Source organism: Apteryx mantelli, chromosome 3 (assembly GCF_036417845.1).
Source record: "Apteryx mantelli isolate bAptMan1 chromosome 3, bAptMan1.hap1, whole genome shotgun sequence".
Lineage (NCBI taxonomy): Eukaryota > Metazoa > Chordata > Aves > Apterygiformes > Apterygidae > Apteryx > Apteryx mantelli.
In genome coordinates this window covers 43158553-43182761 of record NC_089980.1, presented here as the reverse complement: position 1 = coordinate 43182761, position 24209 = coordinate 43158553, and the positions used below count along the sequence as shown (strand labels likewise).

The 24209-nt window shown below is 34.4% G+C and overlaps 1 protein-coding gene across 1 annotated transcript in view; it reads left to right on the top strand.

Moving 5' to 3' along the window:
- Nucleotides 1-24209, top strand: part of DNAH8 (dynein axonemal heavy chain 8) — a 163613-nt gene that overhangs the window by 60672 nt on the left and 78732 nt on the right. The window contains exons 34-48 of the mRNA XM_067294711.1: nucleotides 721-961; nucleotides 2041-2240; nucleotides 2617-2770; nucleotides 2868-3031; nucleotides 3930-4032; nucleotides 4608-4712; nucleotides 4985-5146; nucleotides 6719-6943; nucleotides 8083-8255; nucleotides 11121-11299; nucleotides 13297-13484; nucleotides 16116-16202; nucleotides 16345-16452; nucleotides 17217-17351; nucleotides 19067-19228. Coding sequence (XP_067150812.1) covers nucleotides 721-961; nucleotides 2041-2240; nucleotides 2617-2770; nucleotides 2868-3031; nucleotides 3930-4032; nucleotides 4608-4712; nucleotides 4985-5146; nucleotides 6719-6943; nucleotides 8083-8255; nucleotides 11121-11299; nucleotides 13297-13484; nucleotides 16116-16202; nucleotides 16345-16452; nucleotides 17217-17351; nucleotides 19067-19228 — 2386 coding nt within the window. The remainder of the gene's footprint in view (nucleotides 1-720; nucleotides 962-2040; nucleotides 2241-2616; nucleotides 2771-2867; nucleotides 3032-3929; nucleotides 4033-4607; nucleotides 4713-4984; nucleotides 5147-6718; nucleotides 6944-8082; nucleotides 8256-11120; nucleotides 11300-13296; nucleotides 13485-16115; nucleotides 16203-16344; nucleotides 16453-17216; nucleotides 17352-19066; nucleotides 19229-24209) is intronic.

Here is a 24209-nt window from a genome sequence, read left to right as displayed (position 1 = left end):
AGTGATGAAGAATGCATAACCAGGGGAAATATGAACCAGGCTTTATTACTTTTCCTGCTGATGGAATACCTTATTATCTGCAGTAGGAGGTTCCTTTGGTGAGTTAGTGGGTTGGATCTATAGAAGTGGAGTCAAAGAAATAATTATTCATTTAACTGTCTCCCCCCCACACCCATTAGAAGTGTATCATTTCTCATTTTCTTAGCTAATAGTTTCAGGACCACTACCAAAGTAGAGGAGAAAGTGGTCATGTCTTTCTAACATCCCTGTCTATATCAGAAGTGGCATGATAATATACAAGTGCTATGTGCATTACTGTTATTGTAAGTTGAAGCAAATACTACATTTGTGCAAGGATAACGTGAGTGAAATAAGCCTGTTTGGCAGGGTACTGTTTGCCAATACAGAGTTTGTAATGATAAACAGCTAAGTGGCATATGTGTTCATGCAAACTGCAGTATTTCTGTTTATTTACAAAGAGTGTATCAGTGGTTAAAACTGCTAAATATTATGCATTTTTCAGGAGGGAATTTGTATTAGTTTTTCCTAAAAAGATAAATTGACACAAGTTGGAGTTTTACAGTCATTCTTTCATAGAAAATGTTGACCTTAAATGAGGAGAGGTGATTTTTTAATTTTTTTTATTTTTTTAACATTTTTAAAATTCCCTATTTTAGCAAACATGACATTTACTGCTATATTAATTTAACTCAACTAAAGGTGTCATAAGCTACCTAAAGGACTCAAAAACTGGCAAGCGTTTTTAGATCTCAAGAAAAGAATTGATGATTTTAGTGAGTCTTGTCCTTTATTGGAAATGATGACCAACAAAGCAATGAAGCAGAGACACTGGAATCGTATAGCTGAAACAACAGGACATCAATTTGATATAGAATCTGATACCTTTTGCCTTCGAAACATCATGGAAGCACCACTTCTTAAACATAAAGATGATATTGAGGTTTGTACATGCATTTTCTTCTGCTTTTTCTTTTTTTGTTATCAGAAAAAAAATGATATAAATGATTACTTATGAAATGATCACCTAAAAATTGTATTTTAATGTAATTAAAGATTATAGCTGTCAGACCACACTATTTTAAAACTATATTATATTTAGAAGTTTTTACCCATATGGACAAAGACAGAGGTGGCAGCTGTGAAATCTTTGGAAAGACCTTTATAGATAATTTCTCCACATTCCTCCTAGCCCTAATTTCTATAACTTTCCTAGTTCATGTTAAACAGAAAAAGCAAACAAAATTTCAGATGATCATGGTCACTTAACTTTTCACTCAGTGATTGTTTTAAAGGTTTGTAAACAAATTACAAATTTTACACAGAAAACTCCATGCTTCTTAGTATGTAATGTGCATGCTTTCCTAGATGTTTACATCATCTTCTAAACCATACATCTTCAAAACATCTCCCACATAACCTGAACAAAATTCTGAATAGAGTTTGGGAAGTTCTGTAGGGTAAATATACATGTTAATGACATTATATTCATACTTTATTTGATTTTTATGGAAGCATTCCAAATGCATCTGCCTAAACTACAAGCATAAGACCTTGAGCAAGGTGATCTAATTTTGAATTTAGCTCTGCTTTGAATAGAATGTAGGACTAGATGACCTCTAGAGGTCTTTCCAAACTAAATTGCTCTGTGATTCTGTAAATTCAGATGTAATGAGATAGAGTGTTCATGTGAAAGTGAGTCCATATCACTATCCAAAAAAGATGTAGAAATGATGATTCAGAAATCTGCTGATACATGAACAGCAAAATGTGAAGCTACAGAAATGGAATCTGCATGCATTTATTTTGAAGTGTGTATTTTTCAGTTATTCATATATTTAATTTCAGTGATATTTCAATTAAAAATAGTAGAGTCGTCTCTGCATTTGTGTGATACATATCTGTACTGATTAATAAAATTTTGTATATTGTTTTTAATTATTCTATTATTAGACATGTAATATTAGGAAAGGTTTTATTTCTGAAAAATGTAGATTCTAAAAAGTAGTTCTTTCTTTGCAGGATATATGTATATCTGCTACAAAGGAAAAGGATATTGAAGCCAAACTTTCTCAAATAGTTGATAGTTGGGGAGGCCAAATTCTGAGCTTTTCAGCATTCAAAGGGAGAGGAGAGCTACTGTTGAAGGGAACTGAATCAGCAGAAATTATAACCTTGATGGAGGACAGTTTAATGATTCTTGGCTCTTTACTCAGCAATAGGTAATTTTAAAATGCTTTTTTATGGTATTTTCAGAATTTTTGAATGTTGATCATAAACACAATGAGATAGCAATTGTATTATTAGACTTAATCAGCAGTAAATGTGGATGGAATGTTATCCTTCCAGTTAAAAAAGGCCAGAAGTTACAACGGGTGATAAAAAAACTTCCCTCAAGTGGCAAACTTTCATGCAGTAACAACAATCTATTCTCTCAATATATTTGAATATAAGCAAGTTGATACAAAGTTTTTAGGAGATTCTTCTTTCTCTCTTAAGTGAAGCAAGTGTTTTTGCCATTGTAAACATTTTAGTTTGTTACTTTATAATAGCTTCCTTTAGAATTAAATAATTTTTATTTCTTGTCTTTGATTTTAGATACAATACACCATTTAAAAAGGAAATTCAGAGTTGGATTTATAAGTTAAGCAGCTCTACTGACATAATTGAAGAATGGCTGGTTGTGCAGAACCTCTGGGTTTATCTTGAAGCAGTTTTTGTAGGGGGAGATATTGCGAAGCAGTTACCCCAGGTAAACTTACAAAACTTGTTTATTATTATGGGTTAAAAACTGTAATTATTTCCAACAGGCTGTTCTGGGAAAGTACTAATATTTTAATCATATATAGGAAGCAAAACGTTTTCAGAATATTGACAAATCGTGGATAAAAATAATGCAACGAGCACATGAAAACCCGAATGTAATCAACTGCTGTGTTGGAGATGAGACTATGGGGCAACTTCTCCCTCATTTACATGAACAGCTGGAAGTATGTCAGAAATCACTTTCAGGGTATGAATTGTTTGTCTTTTAATGTCTTGTGATTTCATGAATAGTTTGTATAAAACTAGTCTCACTTTTGTTACAGGCTAAACATTTAAAATGTTTCTAAGTGCAGATCTGGAGAGGGAATCTGCTTTTTCTGGATTATACCTATAGTTTCCACTTACTTCAGAATAACATACTTCAGTGTCTAGCAATAGGAGAACAGTTGTCTAAACTTCCTGTAATTAGTTTTCTTCAAAACTCCTTAGATAACTACTAAAGATAATCTCCCAAGAATGGGAATTTGTGTTTATAATGCTTGAAAGGGAAGATTTTATTACAGATGGTGTAATTTTTTTCAGGAAAAATTAGATAGTAACCAAACTTGAAAGAACTGAGGGCAAAGCAGGCAATAACTGTTTACTGTCCATGTTCATTAAAAAAAATTAAGCATGTATTTAAAATTGCACATAAAAACATAGATTTTTATGTAACTCTGTTCTGAGAATTATTTGTGGTTGGAAAGGTCATTCCAACATTCAGCATATTTCTTTCCTCAACTGTGAGAGTGCATCTGTACCCAGGGGTGATGATCTGTAGGGTCCTATCAAGGAAGTACAGTACAGTTAGTGAGCAAACACTAACTTGCTTTGTGTATGTATGAGACAATAATTTTGTGACAGTGCAAAGCATGTTTAAAATTTTTTACTCTTTTAAAAAAGTATTCATTATTCAAAACTTCACTTGTGTGTTCTTAAAATGCTGTCCTTAGAAATTGACTTTAGCATGTGCCCAATTCTTTTTTAACTTAAAACTATACCTGTAGAAAATAAAATATTCTTAATATTTCAGTCTTATTTTCCATCTTAAGTAGAACCAATAAAGAGATGAAATATTCTAATAAAAATCTTGTTCAATTTTAAAGATACTTAGAGAAGAAAAGGCTACTGTTTCCTAGATTCTTTTTTGTTTCTGATCCTGCCCTCCTTGAAATTCTTGGACAAGCAAGTGATTCTCATACAATTCAGGTATATCTTTAGTGATTTTTTTTTTTCTACTTATAACTAACAGAATTTTAAATATGGAAAAGCACTTAATGAATTAAAATGTAGCCATTTTCTTCTTGTAACTTTTGCTTGGAAGAGATTTTCATTTGTCTCTTTTTGATATTTAATAAAATATGAAGTGGATATCTGTAGTCTAAAAAAATCTTTAGAATTCAAGACTCTAGAGTATTGTCCTGTCACATGATTTGCTGGAGCTTAGTGCTTCCACAGTCAAACTAAGAGAGTGTACCCTTTCAGGCTTTCCTGCTTTGCATACTGCAAATTTAGTCTGGCTAGTTTGGATTGTTGCTGAGAGTTGACTGAGATATAATAGTTGATCTCATACAATCTGTTCTGCTAGCTCAGCTCTGAAAACTGTAGCAAACAGCTGATGGAGATACAATGCTATACAAACATTTCTGCAGTTATTACCTACAGATAACCTGAAGCTCAATTACCTTTGCAGGATAACCTTACTTCAGATTTTTTTTCTATTTTTGTTAATATTGCATATTTACATTGAATGACTTCTTAATTATCCTTAATCATCCTTACAGCCACATCTGCCTTCCATATCTGACAATATAAATGAAGTACAGTTTCACCCAAAGGATTACGATCGCATAATGGCAGTCGTATCAAGAGAAGGAGAAAAAATTCTGGTAATTCTCTGAATTTCTTGTATTTTTTTCAGAAATTTTGTTAATAGATAAATCGTGCTATTATTAAATAAGTATATATTAAACTGAATTATTGTTAATTGATCGATGTAATAAAATGATTATCTTCAATAAATAAATTTCCATGTTTATTGAAATTAAATCTGTAATTCTCTTGAAAAGAAATTTAGTAACTCTTTGGTAACTAATGCTCTTGAAGAAAAATTTGGTAACTATGTTCTATTTTGTACCTTTTACTTGTATTAATTTTTCAGTTGGACACTCCAGTGAATGCAAAAGGACCAGTAGAGCTTTGGTTGCTAGATTTATTGCGTGTGCAACAGAATTCATTGCATGGTATAATTAGGGCAGCGTATTATCAAGTTAGTGACCCTGGATATCAGTTGCTGAATTTTCTTAATCACTTCCCAGCCCAGGTGAGAATATGGGATGTGGATTTGTGTGTGTAGTCTGGGATGGGGGAGGTGGGATGTAAAGAGCATGTAAACTGAGGTTTGTATGAGGAAGCTACCATAAAGGAAACAAGGATACGGATTTGCTTCTTAGCAAGCAACCCTTAATGACTTCAATTTTGGTAATCTATATAAAGTATAATATTTTTCTTATAATATTTATAATATTTATTTCTTATATTTTCTTATAATTAAACTTTAAAATGATTTTGTCTTCTCTTGGAGAATATAAAGTCTATCATATATTTTCTGTGATGGGTATTGAACCTCTTTAATATATATGTATTAAATAATATTTTACATGTATATAAAAACCTATATAGAAAATATTGTTATATATAAAATATTTAATATTTATATGTATAAAATATGTATTTATAACATAATTGTGTATTACCTTAAGGTATTTATTTTAAAAGTCTGTTACTTTTCCTTAAACAGATAAGGACTATCTCATTTGAATTTCAGACATTTAAAAGGGGCTTAATTACCATCTATAGAGATCTTCTTCCCCATGTCTCGCCAATGCAAATATTTTCAGATTATGATTGTATAAAAAAACATGTTCAAAGAATTATCTGTGTTAAAAGTAGTGAACAGATATGGGACAGAAAAAGAAGAAGAAGAAAATGAGCTTGGGCCAAGAAATTTCAAGTATAGAGAATGAAAAGCTGTGTTAGAACACAGAAGAAACTGGTCAGAATACTACAAATACTACAAAGAGGTTTTTTGGGTTTTTTTCTCATTAATTTATCTGTTATTCTATCACAAATTTGCCTTAAACTCTACTAGTGATAGCCTAATTGCTCTCTAATGGTAAAGTATTTGCTGCTAGACAGTCTCTGTGTAACCATGAACTCATTGCAGGTATAAGGAGATAGAAAAATAGAAAGACTGGATGAGTCAAATTCTTAGGTCTTGGTGCTTTGTAAATGGATGAAAAATGTGGGGAAAAAGGTACTGGCATACCTCTTGTCTATCCCAAGTTTTAGCATGCACATGCCTGATGCTGCAAATCAAAATCAATCTGAGACTGCCGTTTACACTCAGCTTCCTATTACTCTCTAGGTTTATTCAGAAGCAAAGTAGTTCAGTGGGCTGTTCTCCCAACACGACAGCATGTTAGCATGATAGCAACCCATCCCATGTTCAGCAGAATACGTATAGAATTTTTTGAAGTTCTTATATTAGCTATGAACTGGCAATGGGAAGTTTTCAGAGGGACTTTTTCACACAATTTAAGACCGTTTGTATCACTGGAGTACTCTAACGGCTTGTAAATGAAACTGAGAATTGTACTTAACTTGCCTGTGTGACATAAATTTTCATAAAAGATTTTAAATGTTTTCTTATGAGTTTCCAGTCCCACTGCAGAACCAATTAACTCAGGCACAATATTGTACTGAGACAGCTGTTTCTGGATCCAATGATAATTTGGGACTCTCTGCACCTGTTCCTATTATATCCAAGGCATTAATAGTAGTCTGGTGTTCAACAAATGATTCTTTTTTATTTGCTCACATATTAAATTTGTAGGTTGGATTATTGGGAATTCAAATGTTGTGGACACATGATGCAGAAGAAGCTCTACACAATGCTAAAGATGACAGAAAAATCATGCAAGTAACAAATGCAAGATTTCTGGATATTTTGAATACGTTGATTAGCCAGACCACACATGATCTTTCCAAGTTTGACAGAGTGAAATTTGAAACCCTGGTCACCATTCATGTACATCAGCGTGATATTTTTGATGATTTGGTAAAGTACAGATTTTGATTTCTGCAAATTAAATGTATCTTCTGTCATAACAATAATCTTTCATATATGTGGTAGCTACAATTACATGTGTGTATATATCTCTTTATAAGACAAAGATGTGCATAGTCTCACTGTAGTAAGAATAGTACATTTTTGCTTAAACTAGAATGAAATCTGTTATTTGTTATCTACATTTTGTATCCAAATTTTTACACTTTTCCTAGAATATTTCAATTCTCCGTTTCTTAAAGAATTACGTGTTTTGACAGTCCAAACCTTTCAATATGTCCCCTCCTTAAAAAGCTGTTGTATTAATCTTAATTGTATAGCTAAAAAAGCTGAGCCTGAGTGAGTCTTGTGGCTTTATCATCACAGATGATTTCCTTGTGGCTTGTTGGAGAACCTCAGTAGTTGGCTATAATAGGGCTGGGTATCCACGAGGTTGCGCTTTAGGTCCACCCGTTCTAGGGTGACAGCAATGATAGCAACATCCTCCATCTCTCCTAGTTTCTTCTTCATGTCTGTCCTACTTTAGACAGCAACTTACTAGGATTTTCTTATTGGCTCCATAGGAGAATACACAGCAGACAAACAGAAGCAGCTGCTAAAATCATCAAATGATGCCTGTCCCAAGCTTGAACTTTTTAGACTGTGCTAAATACCTTGCATTCTTTTATTCTTTGAGGAATGCCAGCCCTTAATACTACATTCTTGACTTTTTTTTTGCTGTTGACAGCACAAGCTTACTAGAACAAATTCTGCGTAATTTGACTTTCATGCCTCCCTCCTCAGATTCTTTATTTCATTTATCAAGCCCTTTGTTCCAATGTTAGGTGGATTAATGGAGTGTTTTTTGCTAATTTCACTTGGAGGGTTAGACGCACTATCAAAGCAATTTGAGATTTATTTGATTAACAGACAGATTATATTCATTTAAATGATCAGGATATTTGTTAATTATTCATTTAACATACATCTATACTTATTATACAATGCTTAAATGTGTTTCAGTTTAGTTACACCAAAACTTTAACTTCAGTAGCTATGATATAATCTGTATTAAGAGAATAAACAGTAACTATCAAGGACAATAAAAATGTGCTCAGATATAACATGTACATTCGTTTACTTTCTTTAAGGTAAAAATGCACATCAAATCACCAACTGATTTTGAATGGTTAAAGCAGTCTAGATTCTATTTTAAGGAGGATTTCGATCAAGTCTTGGTATCCATTACAGATGTTGATTTTGTTTACCAGAATGAATTTTTGGGCTGCACTGATCGTCTGGTTATAACGCCTCTTACAGACAGGTTAGAAACAAAAATTACACATAATAAATAATTTTTACATGTATCTTATTTATTTAACATCGTATCTTCAGAGAGGTACATTCAGTTTTAAGTACTGTGTGAGCCAGGTAATTAATGAAAATCATCTCATACATTTGCTTAATCATGCTCTTTTAAAAAATGTAAAATAGAATGTCACTAATTTGTTTGCTTGGTAATTCCTAGAAAAATATTATCAGTTCCCACTCTTAAAATATGATTTAGTAACAGAACTAAATCATTAGTAACAGAACTTGATCATTGTATACTCTACTGTATATTAATATGGTCTTTCTATTTTGAAGAAGAGATTAGGTCAAATGTTTAAAATTCTGTAATAAAATAGTCTATGAGGATTTTATTGCTACCAATGTCTCCAAAAGCCTAAGACAACCAGGCAGTATCTCTTTTCTTATCAGTACTGGGAAACGGTTTAGATTTGCCTGTAAGAATCTAGATTTTGATAAAGTCTCTTCTGCGTGCAGTCTTCTGCCATTCTTTCTCTGAAGCCAGGCAATAAGAACTACTTTTCTTTTGGGAGTTTCATGGCTTACTTTTTGTCAAATATCTTCTTCCATGTATTCCTTTTTTGAGATGTCACTTTTGGCCAAATGAGAAAATAGAAGGCCAAAAGATACTTCACTTGCAAAAAGAGGCCCTTAACAAAAAATAACTTCCAACCTTCAATCACTTAGTTTGTTAACCATATGAAGTTTGGGTCTGTACAATTTTTGGAGCACCTTTTTTTCTCCAGAAGAGATAGGACTTCTATTGTGACAATATACATGGATTGTTCAGTCCATTTCTGCAGCAGACTGTACTGTCCTTAACAGTCAGGTATTTTTGACGCAAAAATGTTAAATTCTACTCAAAAATTTATCTTGATCCCAGTAGACCTGTAGAAGTAAAAGCTTCATGTCACTTTAAAGTTTCTTACTGGTTAACTGAATTGGGCAGAAAACATCAAGCTCCCTCCAGTCCAAGTTTGGCATGAAATATTTCAGTGACTGTAGGGACTAGTAGAGCCAGACTGTAGAGACTAGTTATTAAAGTGTATTTTAATTATTGATTAAAAACAGAAATACCTTTATTAGGGATACATTCAAAGTTGGATATGTTCAGTTGATTTGCCAGTGAAGACACCCAATCATTTGTGTGGAAACTTTGTCATTTAATTCCTTGAACATTACTTTGTAATAACTTGCTATGGCTGAAAATCATAACTAAGAATCACTTACAACTAAAATGGTAGGGGTTTTTTTAATTCTTAAAAAGTCAAAAAGTTTAGCATTTTTTCTTGGAATTTTTTAATTTGAATTCAGTATTTACAAAATATTGAGGCCATCTATTATTAAATTCAAAGAACATGAAATGGCAACACTGGCATAAAACTTTCTATTCTACTGCCTAGCCAAACAATAGTAATTTTCTGCAGTAATTTTCTTACACTAGTAAGAAGAGAACTGTGCTTAGAGTAATGGGGCATAACATATCAAATGAAGTGAACTTAAATGTTGACGATGTCAAGTACATTCACAGTGTCAGCTCTACGTTAGAAATTGTCACTCAGTAGGTATGAAATGTTCTCTGAAAACATTAGCTCAAAGCTAAATGGTGACCCGTAAGTCAAATACAATGTTAGACAGGAATAGAAAACAGAACAATGTATATCTGACTACATTAAAACAGTCTGCCTGCACCCTAGTGATCTCATTTCAAAAATAATGTAACAAAATTAGAAAAGGCATAGAGGAAAGCATCAAGATTGTTCAGAAGTATGGAACAGCTTCTATACAAGAAGAAGGTCTATGAAGACTAGGTCTCTTAGAAGTAGCAGAAGTTGACAAAATCATGAATGGTGTGGAAAAGGTGAATTGGGGAAAAAAAATTTTTTTTTTTTAATCCCCTTCTTTCCTCCCCTCCCCCCCCCAAAAAAAAAGAATTAGGGGTCACCAAATAAAATTACAAGGATTAAGTCAAAAGGAAATAGAGTTTTCCTCACAATTCATAATTAAATTGTGAAACTGTGTGCCCTCATATGTTGTGGAGGTTGAAAGGTTTAAGTGCATGGAGAAAGGTATTATATTCATGGAGAACAGGTCTATTAGTGACTGCTAAAAATTAACACCTGGCCCACAGCATCCTCAAGCAACTCACTACTGGAAGCTGGAAATATATACCAGGAAAAGGGTCTCTCTACTCACATCTTATTTTTAGGTTCTTCCCCAAAGCATCGACTATCAGACACTATTGGAGATAGTATACTGGGCCTGATCTAGATGGATATGCCAGATCCAGTATGTCTAAACTGATGTAAAACACATACCTTCTGATCTTGACCAGGTCTTGCTAGATTCACACACTAGTATGCCAAAAAGTTTTTCATTTTTTACCCATATGTTGTGGAGGATGCCATATAGCCTCATTCTTCCATGCTGGAGGATTTAAACAAAGGTAACCTAACCTAATGAAATGTGTACAGAATCAGTTCCTAAAGAATACGATCAGGTGGCACAATTCAGCAGCAGGATCTGCTCTTTTTACCTGAAAAAGGCAGATAAAAAAAGTTAGTTCTAATTAAATTCCCTTATGGTGTGCGCTAATATGTTAGTTTGTCTAATAGTCACAGTTTGTACCTGGCTAGATAAAATAAAAAATATCTATCTTGCATTTGTAATTAAATGGTGTATTCTGTGGCTTTTACCACCCTGAACTTCCTTAAGTCTCAATGATATCAATGGAACTGATTTCTGAGGAAGTAATGGTTCAATGTAGCAGCTTATTGTTATATTTATATATATAAATATATATTTCATATTATTTAATAATATGAATTAACATTTATAGGTGCTATATAACTTTAGCTCAGGCTTTGGGAATGAACATGGGAGGCGCCCCAGCAGGACCAGCCGGAACTGGTAAAACAGAAACGACGAAAGACATGGGAAAGGCTCTGGGAAAATATGTAGTAGTCTTTAACTGCTCTGATCAAATGGACTTCAGAGGTTTGGGCAGAGTTTTCAAAGGTAAGATTTCATAGAATCAGAATTCACGTAGGATAGAAGGGGCCTCCACAGGTCATCTAGTCCCACCTCCTGCTCAGAGCAGATCATTAGAGCAGGTTGCTCAGGACCTGTCAAGTTTTGAGTATCTCCAGGGATGGAAATTTCGCACCACCTCTAGACCCCTGTTTCAGTGGTAAAAATTCTTTTATTTATATTGAGTTGGAATTTCCCACACTGCCACTTGTGTCCATTGTCTCTTGTCCGTCCACCGTGCATCTCTGAGAAGAGTTTCACTCCATCTTCTCAACACCCTCCCTACAGGTAGTCATCAACAGCAAAAGGCTGAACTTAGCTTTCTCTTCAGGCTGGACAAACCCTGTTCTCTCAGCCTCTCCCGCTAGGTCATGTTCTCCAGGCCCCAAACATCATGGCAGCTGTCTGCTGGACTCACTGCAGTATGTTAATATCTTTCTTGTACTGGGGAGCCCCAGACTAACACAACACTCCAGCTGTGATCTCACAAGTGCTCAGTAGAGGAGGAAAATGATTTCCCTCAACCTGTTGGCTACAGTCTTGCTAATACAGCCCAATATGCAGTTAGCCTCTCGGGCTACAAGGGCACACTGCTGGTTTGTGTTTGGTTAGTGGTCAACAAAGACCCCAGGTTCTTTTCTGCAAAGCTGCTTTCTAGCCAGTCAGCACCCAGCCTATACTGCTGCATGGAGTTATTCTGTCCCTGCTACAGGACTTGTTGAGCTTCATGAGGTTTCTGTCTGCTCATTTTTCAAATGTATACTATTGCATGTATTGAAAAATAAGGAGTGAAACTATTCAGATTTCTGTTTTTTCTAAGCAAGTAATTCTGGCAGAAAAGTGCCCAAAGCCATGGATATGTAAATACATTGCCTCTTTGCAAGTCAAGGCATTCTAAGTTTAAAAATCTTTGAAGTGATGACAGAATCACTTTGAAGTGATTTAGCCTTAAATAAGTAACAATAATACACCCTGAATGACTTAATTAAATCTTTCACTTCTGAATAGCTGTCTTTCAATATATGTGAAAGTAAACTACCACATACTAGTACTTCAATGTCATCTGAAAAAAAAATGCTGCTACAAGTTTTCTCATGAAAATGTTGCTGAAGGAACAGTAATTCTCTTAGTTGCTACTAAATACATTAGTTACTTTCACAAACTGAAATCAAGCAACTGTGAAATTAATCCTCTATGAAAATGTTATTAATACTAATGTAGTGTTTCTATATTTCTTTCCATTTCCTTTCTCTGTCTTCCTCTCTTTCTTTCATACACGAATTCACACAGAGCATTGTTTGCACTTCATTGTTAATATTCCGTAGCATTACATTAAAAACTTTTAGTTTAGTGTGGATTTAAGAGGCTGATGCTTGTGAATAGGGATATAAGTGCTAAGTTTAATATTTTCTGGCTTGTGATGATCAGTGTTTTATTTAAAACTCCAGTTAGTGCAAAAATAATTTCAGTTTTTAATTCTAACCTTTATGATCTGAGAGACAAATAAAAAGTAACGTAAGAGCATTATCAAGGATGGAACACCCAAATGCAAATAAAAAACCATAGGACTTTTTTGTTGTAATGTTTTAGGACCCTCTCTTGTAGTTCCAATTCTATTATTATTATTATTATTATTATTTAGATTAACAGTACTGCTTTTTGCAACAGAATCTAATTATTGCTTTACAATTAAAAAACTCCATTCACAGAAAGATGTGTGTCAGAGTTCTGCCAAATACTCCAAGAGATCAAGTCTTTTTTCTGGTTATTGTTCGCTCTTAAACATTTTGTATAAATCAACTAATATCAACTCAATTTGAATATAGGTATCAAAATACTTAGATGGATTAAAGGGAAATACAGCTTGACCATAGGGCTAGAAATAAATCTAATCTTACTTCATTACTTGCAGGAAAAGACAGGTAATTCATAGTCTCAAATATGCACGAAGAACAATAGATAACAATTTTTTGTCTCTGTTTTAGGTCTTGCGCAGTCTGGATCTTGGGGATGTTTTGATGAATTCAACCGAATTGAGTTGCCTGTCTTGTCAGTAGCAGCACAACAAATTTATATTATTTTAACAGCAAGAAAAGAAAGAAAAAAACAGTTCATTTTTTCTGATGGAGACACTGTAGATTTAAATCCAGAGTTTGGAATTTTCCTTACAATGGTAAATATAGTAATAATCCCAGAGAAGTGACAAATTATGCTATCTGAAAGTTAATTACATGGTAAGGTGAAAAGAACCTGTTTTATTAATTAGATGGTGGTGCTGTCACTATAGAATTAAAGTACCATAACAAATTACAAATAATCTGTTTGTTCATGAATTGCATGCCTCAGTTTTTGCATTAAGATTATTCATAAGGTTCAGTGAATTATGTCCCCTCATTACTGTATTGCAGCTCATTATGTAGGCCAAGAGTTTGTCCAAATTTCCAGAATTCTCTGTGCTATTAGAGGACTGAAACACTAATAGACTTTACTACTTAGCATGAAATACTTTAACAGCATTAGTGAGAAAGCTACTGGTAGGAACAAAGAGAACCTTCACTGAAGTCTGGAGATGTAGGAAGGACATTTTTCAAGGAGATAAGTCTTTATATGGATAGAAGAGTTTTTCAAGCTGATTTACAGAGGCTAAGTATGATTATTCCAGGAATAAAACACGGGATTCCTGAGGCTTCATAGCAACAGTTCCTGTTTTCTCATGAGCAGGGAATTTTATAGTGGATGTTTCCTAATGCCAAAGTGGATGGCAATGCAAGATAGCTTTTTGGAAAATTAAAGTCTTCATCTGCATGTTCAAGTGCAGGATAATAACTGAGGTGGTCAAAAATTTCTTTTAGCTACTTCTTATTTCTTAAACATCACCAATTTGGGCTTTATTTCCTCCTTGCTCTGGGGAAGATTTCTTCCTCACACTGCATTCTTTGTATTCATAGGTATTCTAGACATAGTGCATTAATACTAATTATGAAATAACCTCCTACTGTTGCCAGTGCCATCTCCAAGGCATACTGCTTATGAAGCTCTGACACTTTGTCAGTATTGATTTTACTGGTACCAAATCAGTACATTCTATGCCTGCAGCTCAAGCTTGACTTCAGAGTTATTTCTCACATTTGCAGCATGTTTTAGGAAATCTACAAGTCAAACTTTCTTGGTCATTAAAATTTTCTTTCAGTGATTTTGTTCCAATGTTTTCATGTGGTAATTTTGTTGTCAGTGTGTCAGCTTTACTGTATCATTAAAATCTCTGTGCATGCTGTTGAACCATTATTAAAGTCAGGTGTTTAGTAAAAGAGAATTACAACTTCTCATCTGATTCTTACTTCAGCAGATAGGATTCATTCACAAACTATAAAACATTCAGTGAGATTCAATACTTCAAGGCTAACCTTTTAGGCACAAGAGATACAAGAAGGAACATCCTGGTATTTCCTTACTACAGGCTGCTTGTTATCCTTTTTTTGTCTTTTACTATCCATTGCATTTTTTATATACCAGGAAGCCTACCTCTTCTGTACAGTTTGTGCCAGCAGTGAGTGCCTAAGGTTTGACCAGTGTCAGTTATGTCAGCATTGAATACTCTGTTCTCCAGTTATCAGAAATTTCTTATTAGAATAACTATCAGTTTCCTGATGATCTTCAGTCATTTTATTATAATTATCTCAAGCTACTAAGATCTCAGTGTAGAACTCTGTTGAAGGTGATGGCTCTTCAGAACCTCTCTTGACTATGGTGTGTCATTTGAAGTAGTGGTTAAAGAAAAAGTGGAAAATGTTAACTGTTACATATATTCTGCATGTTTCAAATGCCAGAAAGGCTGACTATAACAGTCTCATTGTCAGTGTTCTGAGAAGTAAGTTCAGGAGACTGGCAGTCTACCAATATATGAATGATTTGTGTGCGTGTGTGCGTGCATGAGTGTGTTTTCCCAATCTCAATCCCCTGATGTATCGAAAACAAAGAAGAGAGGACTTCTCTTTAAGAAACAAATAAGCGTAAAGTTCATTATTCCTGTGTGAACTAGGTTGTGGAATTTTGGCCAGATCCTAGAACAAATCTATTACTTTTTTTTTTTTATTATTATTATTATTTTATTTTTTTCTTTAAGTCTTGAAAGAAGTTCTATGAGAGCATATCTTTTTATGGTATTTGGTCAATGAAGAAATTTGGCAATGAAAGCTTTTGAATCAAGTATCTGTGTTCCTTCACATTATTTTTAGGCCCTGAGAAAGCAAATGAGCTTTCATTATTGAATAAGGAATTCTATCTCCTTGCCATATTTAAATGAGGTTAAAAGGTTAATAGTATTCCCAGATTTCTTTAGTTTTCACCTTCTTTTTTGAAAATGATGTTTCTCAAAAAAGATGAAGGTCCTCATATATTTGCCAACTTCAGTTTCCTAGAATTGTCCCAGCAGAGAAAGTAAGTGTTTTTCTTTTGCAGTCAGAAAAAAAAGAGCAGTTTTACATGATTGCAGGAATCAAATGTTAGATTAACCTTTATAAAAGCTTTTTTTTCAATAGGAAAACGCTAGAAGAAATTTGACCAAAGAGATGTTTTATTCCATAAAATTATAAATTTACAATAGCTAGCTTGCTATGATAAAGTTATACAGAAATTATTGCATTCATAGTTATGGTTGAAATTTCTTTTTCATATTAATCATTAGTGGACAAAGAATCTAATTCTGAACTAATCTAGGTTATGCATAAATCTACATTTTGCGAACAATAAAAGGGAAATTATTTTGACTAATGTAAATAAGAATACAGTGTGTTTTCTTTTATAGAATCCTGGATATGTTGGACGTCAAGAACTACCAGAAAATCTCAAAATTCAATTTAGAACTGTTTCAATGATGGTTCCAGATAGACAGGTACAATTAATGACTGAACTGAAAGAAAAAATGTATTTTAAATTATTCACGTATTTTAATTTGCTTACCTAGCTTCAGAAAAACTAATGGGATTCCTAAAAAAAAAAAAAAAAAAAATGTATATCTATATACTGTATTTCAGATAATTATGAGAGTTAAGCTTGCAAGCTGTGGGTTTATTGATAATGTGATCTTGGCTCAGAAATTCTTTGTTCTTTATAAACTTTGCGAGGAGCAGCTCACTAAGCAGGTAATGTTATGTATTCCCTTCCCCTTTGTCTTAGTATTTACACAATACAACCCTTTAGGTTTTGGTTTGGTTGCTTTCTGCAAAATACTGAAGTAGTTGAAATATAATTCAAACAAATATCTATATAAAATTTTTGAACAAATAGCTATGTTAATTCATGTTTGTATAGTGATATACATGCATTTGTCTAAAGTGTTAAACAATGATATTTTGTAGTTGCACATGTCTGAGATTCTCTGCCTGAAGGCTGCAGCCAGGAAAAATTAGTTTGGTAATGACAGTTTTCTGTAAGAATTAGCTAAGGCAGGAAAAAGCTGTTGGAATTTGGAAACTCCAGAAAGAACATCTCAAACTTGATTTAAATTTGGCTTCTCTCCACAGCACTGCTTTCATCTGAGGCTTTAAGCTGCCTCTGTTGAAAACACCTGAGAACCCTGCTATGGAGGGCTACAAAATAATCTCTATGTGGCATGAATAATGGTGAAGTCAATGGAATTTTAAGCAGAAAAGAAAAATAAAAGTAGAAAAGAAAAAAATACCACTCTTCCCCCACCCCCCAATAAACCTTATTATCCTTCTTCTTTTTTTTTTTTTTTGATAGAATAATTCCTAAACAACAACAGCAATTCCTATTTTAACTACCTTTTCCAGGCAGGGTAACTGAACTATACAGTACACAAGTAAGGTTTGATATACTGATGAAATAAGTCTGGGAAACTTGTTATTGATGCATAAACCTTTTTTTCCTCCCCTGCCTGTTTTAGGTTCATTATGACTTTGGTCTGAGGAATATCCTTTCCGTTCTGAGAACTCTTGGATCTCAAAAGAGGGCCAGACCAAATGAAAGCGAATTAAGTATTGTTATGAGAGGGCTAAGAGACATGAATCTTTCTAAGCTGGTAAAAAACAAACAAACAAACAAAAAAACTAATTAAAGATTTTAGCACCATGTATAAGCAAGTCTTCTAGATACTTCATGGGTTTTTGTAGAAGATGAGGAAAAAGTCTCAAACCTAACTTTTCTTTAAAACTTGGAACATGATAATCATCATGTGATCATTAACAGCAGTGTGAGTTTATTAAACTTGAAAACAGTGCTTAGGGTGCAGAGGTTCTGAACAGGTTAATAGTGACTTATCAGTAGATATTACATTTTCCTGAAGTACCTGTGTACACACTGATTACCATACCATAACCTGAATAATTGACATATCCACTAAATCAGATTTTTTAAAGTCAGTCTGCTCAACAATGCATATTTATACACCTGCCAACAACGCAGTTCCTCAATTGATGAAGTGAGTTTGTAATGTTGAATCTAGTTTGCACATGCATAACAGCCATTTGTCAAAGATTTCTAGATGTTCATCCATCTGTTCCAATAAGGTTTTGCTTCATCAGTTACTATAAAAGCAGTAGAATGTAAGAGCAGTTTCACTGTACAGACAAAAAGAACTAGTATATATGCATATAGCTCAGTGAGGACACCTTGGGAATACAATGGGTACGTGTCCATAAATGTTATCGTGTCTAAAATTATGAACTTTGCTTTTGTGGAAGTGCTGTAGCCATAACATTCTAACATAAAGAAGTCTTTATATACACCAGCTATTTTTCAAATTTAGCATAGAAGCAGCAGACATCAAAGCTTAATAAAAATTGGGAACTGTTGGTCATAGATTAGGTAGATACGTGTCAGCTAGATCCTCTCCAAAAAAAAAATGGTTGCTGCCTGTGAAATAAAAGCAATGTTAGCTGGCAGGATGAAGAGTGCCTGTGAAGATGGAAGAGACTAGTCTGGGGAGGAGAGATTATCATGTGCCATAAAATCAATGTATGTATTGAATCCATGTTTTTTGATATCCAGCAAGAATATAAACTCTACCTTTCACAATTTTTTTTTAAGTTTTTTGTAGGTGTCCTGTAAGTATTAGGATTGAAAGATCAGAAATGTGGCAATTGTTTTAAGAATATTTTTGGTTTTTTTTCTTTTTTACTGTTTGTGTGAGTTTATTGGTTTCACAGTGGCTTGTTTAGTCCAAGCTATGTAGTTGCCATAAGGGCATTTGCATTGGATGAAATGTGGTGCCTTCCAGGAAGTGAAAGTGTAGAACAGAATTCTGATGGTTCTGTTACAGGGTTATTGATTGTAGTAGTAATAGAGATGCCTTGACAAATTTTGCATCTTTTGCTCAGGTATGGTCTAGATCGATTTGATGCTTTTGGGACTGTAGGCAGTTTGCTCCTGGTGAAGTTTGGCAAGGCTGGAGAAAAAGCTATTTAAGGACTGGAAGGAGAAGTTACGGGAAGATTTCTTTCAAGATAGGTTGTTTTTTCCAGTGTATGCTGCAAGTGTTGAGGGATTTTACAAATGGATTTCAGTGTATGGTCAGTGGGAGTTTTCTTTCAGTATTGAATTTGTTTCTCACATGGCATATGGGTGATACTTTCAAAATGCTGTTTCCTTAGTGAAACGTCCAGTTGGCTAGCTGCGTTTATAAGCATAAGCATCTTTTTCCTTACTATGTATTATTTTAGCATAGAGATTCATTTTGGTTTGAGAACTTTCTTTGGATAGCCATGCTTTAAACACTTCATAACTTTTTTGTTTCAGGTAGATGAAGATGAGCCTTTGTTTCTGAGTCTTATCAATGACCTCTTTCCGGGGTTACAGTTGGATAGTAATACATATGCAGAGCTTCAGGCTGCAGTAGCTAATCAGGTTGAAGAGGCAGGATTGATTAATCATCCACCATGGAATCTTAAGCTTGTTCAGGTAGATCTTTTTTTCCAAAAATCTATTTTATAAACAGGAGTCAGAACACCGTGTCAGTAGCTAACCATTGTCTCACTCAAGGAGCTATGCTGCTAACATGGAGAAAAAACAAAGGTTGTATGTAGATTGTATAAAGGAAAACCAGTCCTCTTTAGATTATCAAGAAGAAGAAAAAATGCCTTAAAACACACTGTTATTCCACCCTTTCCCAGATATGGTAGTGCATCTTAGTTACCTGAATGAAGAAGTAAGGGTCCTACATGGCTCTCTGAACATGAGTTTGTTAGACTACATTAGGGATGGTTGGACATAAGAAAGATTCAGAGACATCTTAGAGGCCAAAGCAGTAAATAAAGAGTGACAAGAAATGCAGCCAGGGTACAAATGCTGCTGTGTAAGGGGTGAGAACTAAGAGACCTTTAAAAGGACAAAGAAAAATGTAAAAGGTATGTATTTCTGACTTAAATGCTTCTCTAATGAAGGAGAGTCCTCACACTGAGTGTGAGCAGACATTGTAGTAAATAAAGGTTTTTCTCATCTAAGTTTTGAGAACTCGTACACTGGTTGGGTAGTCGTTCAGCTCGGCTATATTGGGTTGAAAGAGTTAAAGTATAAGCATATGTAGAAGCCTTAGAAAACAGCCTTAGCATATGCTATGACAACCTTATGGAAACCTCTGACAAGGCAAAGCATGCAAGTGAACATGCAGGTAGGTACTATAAAATGAAAGAGTCAAAAACAGCATCAATAACAAGAGTGAGTGTGTCATCCAAAGGGAATTTTTTTCCCCTCAAGGACTTTCTTGATTGAAAGGTGAAAGCTATCAAGAGATTTAGAGGCTTTCTGGACTACAAAGTCTGTGAACAAATGCAGCTACTATTAATTTGTCTGTAGTTAAGGTTCTGTAGTTTGTGTGTAGTTCAAAGTTAGCATCTTCTGAGATGCATTAGCCACACTTCCCTATACATTTCTTTTTTTAGAAGGCAAACTTAACAAAACCAACAGATGATAATTAGAAAACCAACAGGCATAATTAGAAGGTCACTAACAATTACAAAGGTAATCAGAGCATTGTTTCTCTTTTGTCTTTTTGTTGTACTCTCTTTTGAAAGTACACTTTAATGAATGATGATGATATACAATATGGTAGTTGTTCTTTTCCTATGTTCTTTGATATATATATATTTTTTTTTCTGCATGCAGGCAGTAAGGTGTGAACACAGTTTTTTCTTAGACCATGCTTTAAACAGTGATCAACTTTATTTACTTTATTGGCTATATTACTCATTGAAATTGAGCTTGTAGCATTAATTAGTGAAATTGAATTCATTTTTTATTCCATTAACTGATGAAATTGAATTTTGCTTTGTAAAACTTGTCAGACAGAGAAAAATTTTGCTGTCTTCTAATTTTCCCCATTTTACTTATCCCTACTTTCTAGATAATTGTTAAACATTGCTAATGGTTAAGACTGATACCCTCTGCCATTAGTAATAGCTGAAAACTATTTTGCTCTAGAGGCGTTTATTCGTAACTTTGTTGATTGCCATACTGAGGGCATGGCTACAGCAGCTGTCACTTTAAAACATTTTCACCCTGGGAAATATGTTAACATCTTTTTGAAATACAGCCACAGAATATAGACTTTCTGAAAGTACAGGCCTTGAGGTGCTAGGCTTGTTCATGGGCTGTATAGCCTTAAATGGCAAAATGCATCATTGGCTCCTATGAAATCAGTATCTCAAAAGAAGCTGGCTGCAGACCAAGAAAAGCACTCTGAGCTTTGTGTTCACCTCCAGATTTCTGATAATTTGCAAACTTCTCTAGCTTAAAAAAAAAAAAATCTACAATGTGATTTGCTGGATAAGAGAAAGCTGCTCAATCTTAAGTAACAACCATACCTCTCTACTACTTCCTCAAATCATCCCTCTTGTTTTTATTCCTAAGAGGATACATTGCCTTCCCTAGTATACTCTGCTACCTACCAGCTTTTCATTGTTCACAGAATTGGTGGAAAAGTTGTTATCCACTACTGTCTCTGCAGACTCTGAATACTCATATGCATACTCATATTGTAAAGAAAGCTACTGTTAGTGTGAACAGGAACCACAGCTTTTCAGATTTTCATGCATAGTGGTTGTTGGTTATTTTTAGAGCTCCAGAAATGAGTAGTTTCCTCATTAAACATCCCACTAAAGGAATCTTTGGAGTTGAAGTATTCTGTTATTGATATTTTGTATTCTTCATCAACTCCTGAAGTGTCTCTGCTCTACATTCTACTCAGTTCATGGCAAAACCCAGTGTTTTGTGGGAGTACATCTAAGAAAGAGGACAGAAATGTTTGATCCAGAAAGAGATACTGTCTTCTTACAGAACCTAACCATATGGCTACCACTGCCATATTTAGAAGCTCACATTTTAAATTATATTCTTTGGCAAAGAGCTATAAGCACGTAGAATTTTTGCAAAAAAATTTTATTTGTCCACCACACAGCCATTTCATGCTAGTATTTGGCAGTTCTCTGCAGATGTACCAGTTATTTTCAGTCTGATACAACTTGTTTTCTAATTCTGTGTCATAAGATTCTTGAAGGGACTTTGATTTTGCAACAGAGAGCCAAGTGACTTCCAGATTGTGCTACTGGCCTTTGCTAGCGTCTCTAACAACAGGGCAGTGGTGATGACCTCAAGAAGAAACTCCTGGCTGAAAGCTTATACATTTTCCAAGGAAGAGCAGTTTGTGGACAAAGATTTCTGTTGTGATGGTGAACAATTAGAAGAATAATTGTTTGGCTTCAGCATTGACAAAAGGCCCGGTTTGCTAAAACCTTATTGGTGACAACTCCCTGGGAGCGTTGCAGCCACCTCTAAGGAAAATATGTATTTACCAACTGTTTCTTGCAAGGAGTATTATTCTGTGTGAAATCAGACCTCTTTTACATGTAGACACTCATCTAATTGTTGATGGCATCACCACTGTGTATCTTGCATCCCTGCTTTTGCTACCAAGACAGTCCTTTTGAATATGAACCAGAGATGTACAAATTGTTATTCCTTTCTATAATGAAGCCATTATCTGCTGTGGTTTGACACATTTTGAGGACAGGCAGTCCAGAATTTTTCAGATATGGCAGCATATAACTTTCAGTAAGCAAATTGTAACTAGCAGTGAAGCTATCCAAGTTCTGATGTTATTCCTTTCTATAATGAAGCCATTATCTGCTGTGGTTTGACACATTTTGAGGACAGGCAGTCCAGAATTTTTCAGATATGGCAGCATATAACTTTCAGTAAGCAAATTGTAACTAGCAGTGAAGCTATCCAAGTTCTGATGTTACCACCACAGACTGTACAGTGTATGTCCATTCTCCACCTGCTGAATATTCAGGTCTGTGTAAAAAGGCAAAGCATATCTGGTATGATATTACTTTCTCTCAACTTCCTTTTTTAGATACAGCACATTATTGCTGCAGTAAGCATCTGTGTAAACATCTAGTTTCCCTTCTTTATTGTCATCTTTGGGGAATTTACTGCTTTATTCCATCCTTGTTTTCCTTTCCTGTGGCTCCTGTTGGAGCTCTTTTTGGAGCCATACATATACTAATCCATATGCTAGATGTTTCTGTTGTCTCACTGAGCTGCCACTTCCAAATAGGAACAAAGGTTACTTAACAGTAAGCAGAGTCTTTGAGACACAGAGTTCTTTGTCTAATATACATTCGCTTTCCTTCCTCCTCTTCTGTGTCATGGGCCTTCTGAAATCTTTTTTGTTAGAGTTTCTCAATTGAGAAGGCAAGGAAAAGGTTCTGGCCATTCTTTCCCTTTCATGATTATATGTCAAATGGTATGAAGGGTGAAGGCAAATTTGCTCCCTACAGGTACTGCAGAAGGAAAAAAGCTCTCCAGAGTTAAGTGACCGTCCACAGTCTAAACATATATATGGACTACATATCTGAAAGAACTCCAGTTCTTGGGAAGAAATCTTTCTGTTCAGCAAGATCAATGGTTTAATCCTTTCACATCCATACCCATACTTCTCAGCTGTCATTGCACGCAGAACGTAGAAAATGCTGTGTGCCGTTATTAAAATTATTTTACCAAATATTTTTTTACTGTCATTTTCATGATACCATGATTCAATCAACATTAAATTAGAACAGTAATTCCGACCCCCCAAAATAACCAGTTACTAAAGTCCTAATAATAATTTGTTTGACTGTCAGCAGGGAGTATTTTTACAGCTCTAGGAGAAAATGTCTCTGGAATTTTTAGATTAAGTTTTTCAGAAATAGAAGAAAGATCTCTGTGTCATTTTATGGTGTTTCAGAATCTGTATTTTCAATGTGACTCTGGTTAAAGCAGCCGCAATAAAATGCTTTTATGGGTTTTTTAGTTGGACTTTTTCTCATAAATTTCTGGTGGGGATTATGAGTATATCTTTTGAAGATCTTTATTTTAGTTCTATCATATGGGAAAGCTGTAGAGGAATTAAGGTTAAGATAGACTAAAGTACAAAAGTTACTAAGGATACCGTATCCAGACATAAACTAATACTGAGTAGAGATGGTTGAAAGTGCTTGTGTTAAAACCAGGTGTCCATAACAGTCTGAGGTGTCTCATGCATATCATGCAATAGTGTTAGTATTATGTAAGTATAGAAAGTGTCTTATGTTTAACTGTTTTTATGGGTTTCTTGTCCTTTGATTGAATAGCTGTGTGAAACTGTGATAACTTTGATGTAAGCCTGACCATAAAACATAACTGCCTGTCACAAAGAAACAGAATGGGTATCTCATCACCTAATTTTGATGCCATAATGTCATGGTACATACAAATTTGGGGGAGAAGTCCACTGATTAACTGCTGTTTTTTCACCCAGAGGTATCCCTGTGACAGAAGATAATGTCTAATTAAACATAGTCAATATGCTCACTTGTCCGTAGGAAGTGCTGTGTCTATGTTTATTTCATATACTTGGATA